This window comes from Echiichthys vipera, assembly GCF_963691815.1.
Source record: "Echiichthys vipera genome assembly, chromosome: 1".
Lineage (NCBI taxonomy): Eukaryota > Metazoa > Chordata > Actinopteri > Perciformes > Trachinidae > Echiichthys > Echiichthys vipera.
The window spans coordinates 10,691,313-10,702,895 of record NC_139826.1 but is presented as its reverse complement, the minus strand read 5'-3'; the positions used below and the strand labels follow the sequence as shown (position 1 = coordinate 10,702,895).

General features: G+C 45.0%; 1 protein-coding gene across 1 annotated transcript; it reads right to left on the bottom strand.

Moving 5' to 3' along the window:
• Positions 1-436: 436 nt before the first annotated feature.
• lrp3 (low density lipoprotein receptor-related protein 3) lies at positions 437-10,779 on the bottom strand (the record flags this gene model as incomplete). The annotated part of the gene is made up of 7 exons (XM_083925601.1): positions 437-1,309; positions 2,153-2,285; positions 2,536-3,008; positions 3,288-3,904; positions 4,193-4,398; positions 4,572-4,710; positions 10,719-10,779. The coding sequence occupies 7 exons, from the start codon at positions 10,777-10,779 to the stop codon at positions 437-439; spliced, it is 2,502 nt and encodes an 833-aa protein (XP_083781727.1).
• Positions 10,780-11,583: the final 804 nt, after the last annotated feature.

Genomic DNA, 11,583 nt, shown 5'->3' with positions numbered 1-11,583 from the left:
TGCCAATATTGTTTTGTAATGATGGCCAAGATTTAGCTTGATTTTCTGGAACAGGCTCATGATGGGATGTTGTCCAAACAGCATAAAAAGGGGGGCCTGTTTGCATTTCATTGTGGGCTGTAGCATTAAGATCCTGTTTGACAAAGAGATTTACTGTAAAACACAGACCATAAGCAATAGCAACGCTGGTTTTATTCATCTTAGCAAAACATTGCAAATGCATAGCATTGTGCATATGCATATTTATATGCACTCAAAGTGTTGAATGGACACAAGCTAATTCTATTCTACTGTACTTCCTCCATGTGGTTGGCTATGGTACGGGTCTGACCTCTGGATCTGGCGGGGACCCATTTCAAGGACACTTTAGCAGAGCAGATATTGCTGACACCAGGTCTCAACAGAGTGTGGGAAGGAGGGTATCTCCCTAAACTCTTCAGCATGGCGTTGTCTCCCTCCCTGAATCTCCTCCCTCATCACTGAATCTGCAGAGCCTGCTCTTGCCCTCCCTCCCCATCTCATCCCTGCTTCTTATTTCCCTGCTTGGCACTTCAACAGTAAAGTGGCTGTTGCTGTCCTCTGCTTTCACAGAAGAGGACAAGGACGAGGAAGGTGAAGTCACTTCCAGCCCCTGGGACTGAGGGTGGGTTGTGGGTGTCTGGGAGCTGCTGGGAAACACGGGCGGTGAGATAGGGGACAAGGGCCCCAAGGGGGAGTAACGTCTAAAGGAAACCCCCTTTAGGTTAACAGCGAGCTCCAGGACCAGTTTCCTTGATGGCCGGGTGTGGCACAGGGGTATGGAGGCTTCGTGGGGAGTGGTAGGGGGTTCGCAGTGGACTGGAGAGTCACTCTGAACAGGGGTGTGGGGCTCAGACTGTGGAAACATACTGCTTTCCCTGCTGACAGGTGATAGTTCCCCCCCCTCTGCACTGTCCACTGACTGTGAGGACAGAGGTGATGCAGGACTCTCTGGCGTGCAGGAGTGAAGGTCCATGGTGGCTGAGCAGCAGGAGCCCGGCATACTCACTACATCAACCTCTTCCCCAAGCCCAGCTCCAGACCTGGCCCTTGCGGGGGCCCCCTGCACACCCACAGTTCGGTAGCTGTGGAGCCCCAGTGTGATCTGTGTGGGTCCAGGAGAGTCAAGGAGGGGGGCGTGGCCTCTGGTTCGCCCTCCACTGTGGAACAGGCGATTCCACAGATGCCCGAGACGCCGACGAGAGGAGGATGAGGAGGAGGTGGAGCGGCGCGTTGAGTGACGTCTTATCTGTCTGCGCATCGCCAACCGCAGGTTCTGTAACACGGACGCCTGGAGGAGGGGGGGCAGACAGACAGGAAGATTGAGAGAAACTACCATTCTGTTTCTATCAAACTACCAAGTAGATAGCAAGCAAGAAAACAAGATATAATGTATTCATTTTTGTTTAGATGTGCCGGTACAGTAGGTGGACCTTATTGGGAGGTATTCATGCTAAGCTAAACTAAATAGCTGCTGGCTGTAGCTTGATATTCACCCTAGAGGCAACCAAGGGGGCTGGAAACTGAAACCAACATGGGTTCCTTTTGTTAAAATGTGAAAGTTTACAGCAGAAATAAACATGTTTAAAGCCTGGTACAAAAACAGTTTTGGTCTCTACAGATAATTTCCCTGTTTGTCCATATTTAATTCAGTCTATGTAGTGACCATAAAGAAATCAGAATGGCATTGACATCTAACTTCCCACAAGAAATAAAGGTAAATAAATATAAATAAGGCAAAAGATAATAATAATGGAAGCATTTGGTGTTTGCTGAAACAGAGCTGAATTCATAACGAGATGTGGACTGCCATTGTCTGCGTCATGATTGCTCTACTGCTGCTGGTTACCAGAACTTCAAAAATAACAGACCACCAGTATGCTCACATCATGAGTTAGTGCTGCTGCAAAAAGTGATACGGACAGTGAAAGCTGTGGGAGAATTGAGAGGGGACCCCTATTAACTGCATACCCTTCTTACTGGGTTATAAATGTTAACACAACAACTAATAGCCCATAACGAACTCTCTCAAAGCAAAACACTATGGCACACAAGATAATTGTAAATTTACAAAATGATATACAAGATACAAGTTTTTGCTCATATCATCCAGTATTGTGTGTGAATACACTACCTGGGTGGGGTTGTACACTGGGAAATCCTCCACCGGAGGAATGAGACCCTGGGCGATTAACTGACCGTACGAAGGGGGGGCCTCTCTCTGAACAAACTCGGCCTCCATGCGGGTCATCTGAGTCTCGAAAGCTCTGCGAGAACGAGAGCAAGAGAAGGAAGGAGGAGAGCAGACAGACAGCAGGACATAAGAAACGAGAAAGAACTCACAGAGTGAGTTAATTCAAGGTGATCACTAAAATGCAAATAACAGTGTGTGGACTGATCTAGGAGATAAAACTTGCTGCTATGGTGATAGATTAATTTATTCAATGCTTTGTTAGAACTACAAAACATAAAAGGGGCCAGAAACAAATGCCAGATATAGAGGTATCATGTCTGCACCTGTACTCTCTACTCCTGAGGGAGTGGAGTTTGAGGGCACAGCCGAGGGCAATGACCAGCAGGAGACTGCAGACCAGACTGCCGATCAGGGCGGCCGTGATCACTTTCCTGGGAACCGCTGCCAGGCAGTCCCTCTCATCGCTGCCGTCTAAGCAGTCCTCCTGGCCGTCACACCGCCAAGTCTCAAAGATGCACAGGTTGGTCCCACAGTGGAAGTTTCCAGGCTGGCAGTCGTAGCAGTTCTTCTCGTCCGACCCATCCGGGCACCTCTTCTGGTTGTTGCAGCGCTCAGAGGCTGGGTAGCACACTCCAGTACCACCCTCGCAGGGGAACTCCCCATCTGGGCATGTCGGGCAGGCTTCCTCGTCGCGGCCAGACGGGCAGTGCCAGTATCCGTCACAGCGTTGGTGTTCAGAGTAGCAGCCCTGATCACTGCCACAGGGACGCTCGCCGGGAAAACAGTAACCTTTGACCTGAAAGGGCGGAGGAGAAATACATCACTGACCAAGAGGACGACTTCTTCTCTGCTTGATTGATTTTGGTCTCTGGTACAACAGAACAACTCCTGCACTCTTACTTTCAAAATGACTATTCAGAAAAGTGTTGATTCTTAAATGTAGTTAGAAATGGTGAAATTAACCCAAAATAAGATGTTTGTGAGAGACAGATGGAGACGAATGAGGGGTTTAAATCTGGAGACAATGGCACAAGTTTTCTTAGAAACAGGATGCACTATTGCCAGTTTGCAATACCTGGTATGTGGCGTTGAAGCCACGTCCGGGGCTGTGAGGCTGGGCCATGTACAAAACACTCATCTGCCCCCGACTCGACTCTAGCAGGGCCGGGCGCCTGTTGTTATGGTACGACAGTACCTGTAAAAGGTACTCTGCACGCTGCAGCAGGCCATCATAGACATGCAGCGAGTCTCCGGGCCCTAGCTGCAGGTCCAGCTGCAGCACGATGGGCTTGGGGTCCTGGGTGTCCAGCGACCACGAACATCTGCGCTCTGTTACAGCACTCCTGTTAACTCGGAAAAAATCTGGGGAAGCAAAGGAGCCATAGAAGTTCCCCAAACGTTTGCCACAGGTGGTGTCGGGGCAACCCAGCTCGTCGGTGCCATCGGGACAGTCACGGGCTCCGTTGCAGTGCAGGGAGGCAGGCAGACAGCGGGTGGACTGGGCCTCAGTGCACGGGAGAGAACCGAAGGGGCAGAGGCCAGGCCGGGCGTCAGTGGGAGGGGGGGAGCAGCTGCGTTCGTCTGTAGCATCGCCACATTCATCCTGACCGTTGCACTTCCATGAGCGAGGAAGACACTTCCCATTCCCACACAGGAATTCATCTGACTGACAGCTGCTCTGACCCAGGTGACCTACAGAGAAACGAAAGTGACAGATTGCAACACCAGCTATAAACTCATGAGAAAGATTCTAACATAACACAAACTGACAAGTTAGCATCGAGCTGAGTGAAACAACAGAATGCAGTTTGACTAATTCATTTAGTAATTTAGTATTGAGTAGGTATAGTAATTTTGCCTCATCTTTACTGACAATTTCACTTCTTATATTTCAAATTGTTTATAGTTTACACATTCTAAGACTACAAATGTAGCTTCACTCGGGTTAAGGATTGGACAAAAGGTGACGATCCAGCTTACCTCTGATGTAGGAGAGGCGAAAGCCCTGGGCTTGCCCGGAGCTGTTGGCCTGAGAGTGGAAATAGAGCCACACACGCCCCCTGGTGGAGATGAAGGGTGGAGGAAGCGTGGAGCCACACAGTCTGGATTCCCCGTTCCTCGTGGGCATCAGCAGTAGCCAGTCAGCCAAACAACTTCTCGACTCCGCTACGTCAAAGTTACGGAAACTAGAGCAGAGGAGGGATAATCTCAGGTGGTTACTCAACAACAAATGTGTGTGTGTGTGTGTGTGTGTGTGTGTGTGTGTGTGTGTGTGTGTGTGTGTGTGTGTGTGTGTGTGTGTGTGTGTGTGTGTGTGTGTGTGTGTGCGTGTACGCTGTATTTGAGTGAGGTATTCTACCTGATGGTGATGACCTCTCCCTGACCCCCCTGGATGTGCCAGCTGCAGTTGACTCCAGGGGGGTAGTTTAAAGGCCAGGACGGGCTGTAGATCACACCCCTCCGCTCTGCATGGACCTCCACTCTCTCACTGCAGCCTGCTGCTGGGAAACAAGGAGACAGAGGGCGATGGGAACACACACGTTAGGGAGGTCAGCCTGTAAAAAAACACTGACCTGAAAGAAGTTTATATTGTTTTACACTGATAGGTCTTCATGAATGCTATGATATATAATAAAGAGCAAAACCAGCTCTCTCAGTACTTTCTGACTTTACACACTTTATCTACTGAAGTTGTAAATTGTTCAAAACTACTCACAAATAGGCCTGTGATTTCTTTTTTTAGAAAAGAACTAGATACTACATACTTGAAATAATATTATAATAAAATAATAATAGTACAAAAGTATATAATATTAAAGTAATAAAAAAGAGTAATGTATGTAACATGTTAGACTTTAAAATATAAGGTAAATGATATAATTAAGAGTTAAGTACATAAATAAAATATTGATAAAAGTCAAATAGATATTTAAATACATACATATATAAATAATACATGCTGGAAAAGGACACACAAAAAGGTAAACGGAGATGAACTATATTGATAAAGATGACTAAATAAGTATGATCATTTGGATAATAATAAAACTAACGTAAAAAATAAATAAAGCTGGGCTCTGTAGTTTTTGGCAATCCATATATTGAGTATCTCTGGAAGTATGGTGTATGCGGTGAAGAAGAAGAAGAAGAAGAAGAAGAAGAAGGAGAAGGAGAAGGAGAAGGAGAAGGAGGAGAAGAAGAAGAAGAAGAACTTTTTTTTTTAAACGTGTCCAGTATTGAGCGCTGCAGTCTGTCTACTGTGAACCGGTGTACTGGGACCCTACCAGCAGCCAAAGAGGAGGAGACATTCTACCAAAGCACATTTTACAAAAGCAAAATGTTGTTCCAAGAGAAGAGAGATGCAGACAGAGCGGAGGTAGAGTTAATGGGCCTCATTTATCAATCTTTCGTGAAAACGGGCGCAGATCTGAGCGCAGAATTGGTCGTAGGACAGGACCCACGTGTGATTTATGAAACATTCGTATCGGACCAATCTCAGCGTACGAATGAGCGGGCCTTGATAAATGCGGTGGCTGAATTCGATCGTCTTTAACATGTTACGCCCCTAAATATTCCTGGTTCGGAGGCCTCGCCCACTGAGGTCAAACACGGAGAGAAGGAACGCTGTGAAGAAAAGAAACTTTTCCGACACAGAGATCGGCATCCTGACATCCGAGATGGAGCAAAATAAAGATGTGCTATTTGGAAGTCTTAAGAGTGGAATAACAGGGGCCCATAAAAACGCTGTACGGAAAAAAATAACGGAGGCAGTCAACCCGAAGCTGTGACCCGTGTGCGCCTGTGCGCACTGTTGGACAGGTGTTGTGCCGTATTAAGTTAGTTCTGTATATTAACTACTCCTATAGGTGGAAACAACAGCCTTCTGATCCAGAATATCACCTATAATGCGAGGGGGTGCATTTCACGGCAGGGGTGCTGAATACTGCACAACACCTGCGCTCTTGCTCTGTAGCGGGGTTTGCCAGCGGGGTTATTAGGTATTCTGTTAGAGGATAACCTTTGTCACCTAGAAGAACCATACCAAGATGTTCATCATCTGATACCTTGTTTGATTTAATGCAATTTATCGAGGGTAGCCACGAACCAAGGAGATGACTTTGACTCTGCAGTGCGTCTTGCTGCAGCCGCCCCCAACACATTCATTCATTTGTCAATGTCGGGGTCGCAGGGGGCTGGAGCCGAGCTGTTTTGATATTTAAAAGAATCGTGTGTGTCCCCCCCGGCCACCTGACCGCCACATTTAAAAGCGACAGCTTGGCATCACAAATCACCCGTACATTTATCGAGTGGTAGTTTTTGCGATTGATGAATGCGTGATCATTCATGGATGGTGCCTTCAGACGCACATGAGTACAATCAATTGCTCCAACCACAATTTTTATTTTTTTTATTCGTTTTAAGAATCCATTTTGATCTGTTCTTAATATGTGACTGCTTATGCCTAATGGCAGCTGAGGTTTGTTCATTATTTTCTGACAGGTTTTGCTGTGCTGCACCGCAAATACACAGGCTCAAATGTGCGTACACGATCTCAGACCTGACATGAGATTTGATCGTAGCTCCCGCTCACGTCCAAATTGATAAATGCCGACGTTTGCCAGGAAATGGTCGTACGCACGTTTTTCTGCTGTACGTTCGTTTGATAAATGAGGGCCAGTGTGTCTGTATCATGGTTACATTCTAAGAAGGAAACTACTCTACCACTCACAAGACAGATATGGTCTGTTCCTTTGTTCATGATGAACTAAGAATTATACATGCTCAGCAGGATCCATACTGCTACTGCCAGAACACACACACACACACACACACACACAAACACTCATTCAAACTCTTGCACACAGAATTTGTCATGACTTTAGCATACCAGAACCAGGACCAGTAATGCTTTAAAGGACATTGCTACATTGCTGCTGCATTCAACAGAAATGCATCATGTTTTGTTAGATCCTCATCTTTTGTCTCAGTGCCAAAAGCTTAAAACAGTGCCTCAACAAGACAAATGACATTAGTGCCTTTCAGGGGAGCTCTATACTGATCACATTGGGGCTAAAACAGAAGCAGCAGCAGTCGAAGTGGCTGCCTTGGCAACAGCATCGCCTGCTACCATCACACCATTGCCCCAGGGAACAACACACGGTGTGAGGTGGCCAAGAGGAGCAGCAGGAATCAGACACAGAGACCTCTATACAGTACAGGCAATGGGTGCTATTGTTTTCTCAGCTGTTTTAAAGGTCCCATATTATGCTCATTTTCAAATGCATACTTATATGTTGGGATTCTACTAGAACATGTTTACATGCTTTAATGTTTGAAAAACACATGCTATTTTTCATACGGTATGTCTGAATATACCTGTATTCACCCCCCCCCTCCGAAAAAGCCCAGTCTGCTCTGATTGGTCAGTGTTTCCGTGTCTTCCACATTTGCGCACTCTGCATCTCTGCACCATTGCAGCTAGGGAAGGACTATAACGGCCCTGTAGTGGCACTACCTTTAATATTATTGTGACATCCCAACCGTACAGAAGTCCTGGCGGCTCGCTTTAAAGACACAGTTTCTGAATATTGGCTGTGTGCATTTCTCCGTGGATTGAGCGTTTTGATACTTTCACAGTATTTATATAGCACCTCCACCTGCTTTATAATAAAAAAAGACTAACTTTTTACAATATGGGACCTTTAAAACAGAAGGGTTAATGCCAGGGGAAAATGATATATTAATAAGTTAAATTGGGAAGTAAATGTAACATCAATGGGAAGGATTTCATTGTCTCTCATATGCTGGGGACAAAAATATAAAGCTGCTATGTTTAACCATCTCACTGCTTAATGCCGCAGTAGGAATGCCACACGTGCAAGAGGAAGCTGTCTAACAAGCCTCTTAATTAACCGGAACCAAAGAGAGACAGAACTATAGCTGAACTGCTTAACAATTACCCTGTGTTGTCACACAGCAGCACAGAGCCTGACCTCTTCTGCTGATGGTGTGTGTTTGTTTCAGGATTTCTTGAAAAATAAAGTTAAGTCAGCACAGTGAAACTAGAGGGTGGGGGGAGGAATCCTTTAGAGCTCAGTGATGGATATGGACTACCCCGACACAGCTACCTTAGCACACACACAAATACACACACACACACACAAGACCGGACTGGACCAAGTAGTCTGTAAAGCAGATCTGTGCGATGTTGCTGTTTGGTGTTCGATCACAGTTTTGACTGTATTTCACAACAACAGCTGGTGTTTAAAATGAAATCACATTTTGTATTATTATACATATTGTATTAATTCTACGGCAGTTTCCTCTGCCTTCAAACTCAAAGCCACAGGTTCAGCATCTTCAGGACGTTCTGAAATGTTGAGTTCACCGGTGTTTAGTCCCCTCTCATGTTTATATGGAGCGTCAGAGGCGAAATGGAGTTTGCAGGTAAAGCTGATTTTTTTTTTGTTTCAGTTAAACCGGTGCATGAATTCAAATCATTGTAACTAAGAGGTCACTGGAGAAAAAAGAAATACCAGTTTCTCTACCCATATTAGCCTCTAGGGGTGTCAAGAAGCTCTACTTCCACAATTCAATTAGACTTTCAAGTTTATGGTCACCATTGGATTGAATTCTCTTTTCCTTTTTCCAACACTGACGGCTGTGGCTTTGTCGGACTATCCAGATTCATAAAGATCAACAGATGGATGGTTATATTCCTTGACAAGTGTCTTTCACATTTTCAAACTCTTTAAAAGGACACAGCTACATGTATGGGTGTGAAAGAACCATCATATTTGTTTAGGAATGGACCACACTAAGGTCATATGGTCAAATTGAAATAATGTCTTCATACAAACCGATCCTACTTTTGATTTTGATAATTGAAAGTGAAAGTTAGTAGCCTCGAAGGACCAGAATGCACTGCAGCTACGAGACACTGGAAGATGGGGTGAAACTAGCTTTTTTTCTCAACGTAAGACTCTGTTCATTGCTCTCAAGGTGTGCTGTTTATTCTTCCAGTATGTTCAACCAGAAACCTGAAGCAATAGCTGCCAACAAGTTCATCAAATGAGTAAAAAGAGATTTAATAGAACATCAACAACATGAACTGATGACAATACATTATATTCAGTCAGTGATGATTTACTTAAGTAAAAGTACTGATAAAAACACAAAAAACTCCATTACAAGTACAGTCCTACATTCAAGCCCGTACTTTAGTGAAGGTACAGAAGTACTATCAGCTAGATTTACCTACAATATCCAAAATAAGTTCTCATTATGCAGAAAATGGTCCCTGTGAGTGATATATTTGACATAATGTGACATTATTAGATTGTTTTTAAGGTACAATCTTTAACTCAAAAGCAAATATCGCTGTTAAATTAATGTAGTGGACTAGAAGTATAAAATAACAAACTAATAAAACTGCAGCAAAATTGTACCCGGTAGTGCAGCCCTATATTACCTATGGTCACACCCGACCACTGACCACAGTACAGAGTACCGGGAGCGGAACAGTTGGATTCAGTTTGGCTTTAGATTTCATTTGGCTGAGCTGTGGCAGTATATTAAGTCTTCATTAGCGGTGTTTTCAAAGGCACAAAGTAATCCCTTAAAGCTCTGGAAATGTGTCTAAAATACATTTGAACTAAAGAGATAGGATTGGTTTGAATGGTGTGTGTGTGTGTGTGTGTGTGTGTGTGTGTGTGTGTGTGTGTGTGTGAGAGAGAGAGAGAGAGAGACAAGGTAGTGTGTGAGAAGGTACCAAAACAAGTACTGCATGTGCTTGGGATAGTGTGTGTCTGATGTGATGGTGTGTGACAACTTGTTCTCTCGGCCCCCACACACCTCTAAAACACAACACCCCGTTTTGTCGATTTGCTATTCTTCTCCTTTATTTCCATGCCAATAAAGTAACTAGAGGACATGACGAGAGAGAGGGGGGGGGGGGGGGAGAGAGAGAGAGAGAGAGAGAGAGCGGGAGAGGGAGAGGGAGGGGGAGGGGGGGTGACTGCAGAGAAGCAGTGATGTAATGCTGATAGCAGCATCACATTTGTGAAAGAGCATCCATGTTTCCACACTAACCCCGATCATTTACCCACCACAGATCAATGCCCCCGCAGGCTTCTGCAGAGGATGATCCTCATCTTCTCACTGCATCCGATCACAACAATGCAAACACTATTCATTCCTTCATCTAACAGATCACTTTAGCAGAGTGACACAGGAGCGAGCGGAGGGCTCAGTAACATCCACTCCTATCCAGGGGTGAACATCAAGTTTAAAGAGTGCACTGCTGTGGTAGTCGGTGACGTTAGAAGCTTTAAAAACTACAAGACCTCCAATGATGATAAACAGGCCGCCAGCAAATATCAAAGAAAACAGACTCATTGGATTACCTGTGTAATGTCATCCCCTTGCACAGAACCGTATATCTTCAGGAGGATAAACAGCACAGACTCCCATCTAAACACAGTGTGGGTGCATTGTTGTTTCTCACCTGCACAGAGCAGAGCGGAGCGGAGCCACAGCAGCCGGAGCAGCGGCCCCGTCAGTCCCATGGTCCGCCGGGGACTTCTGCTCTTATCTCGGACACAATGTCCACGGTTCGCTGGACATCTGTGTCCTCCAGCGAAGCTCCCGCATCTGTGTTCAGCTCAGACGCACCAAAGGCTGCTCCCCATGGAAATGCATTGTGTCCTTCGCAGCTGTAGCCAAGACACCAGGGTCAAGGTAGCTACGGCAAGCCACGCGGTTTCCGGTCAACGTCTTCAAAATAAAAGTCTTGTAGCGTTTTGAGAAACACCAATAATTTGCAATAAATAGTGCATTTTCAGTATGCTTGTTGGAAACTCATATACAGGTGATGTTTGATTAACTAAATAGATAAATGTATACATTAAATCAATAAGTGTGGATGTAGTAGGAATTTTCTGACACTGATCCAGGGGGAAAAAACGTGAAATGTTCACGAAAAATTGATCATAGTTCAGCTGTGCAGCTTCCAGTTTGTGGAAAGGTACCCGGGCAACCTTGCACCAAAAAATAGATTTGTTTTTGTTGTTGGTGTGGATCAGTACAAGAATATTAATAGACTATAATCAAGAATAAAATATATCACTAATAAGCAAAACTGTTAACAACAAGGAAATTATATTGAAGACGGAAGACATGGGAAGGACTAACTTTACTCAATTGATGGTTGTAACACTGTGCAAACTGTTAGGGTTAAAGGTTAAAACAATCTGTGTAAGATGAAAGGGCTTCACAGCTCTTATTTTGAAGGCAAAACAATCTAACTTCCGCTCCACATTAGCCCACTCATTAGCTTGCCGCATAGGACAAAGTGGTCTTCGTTATTATTT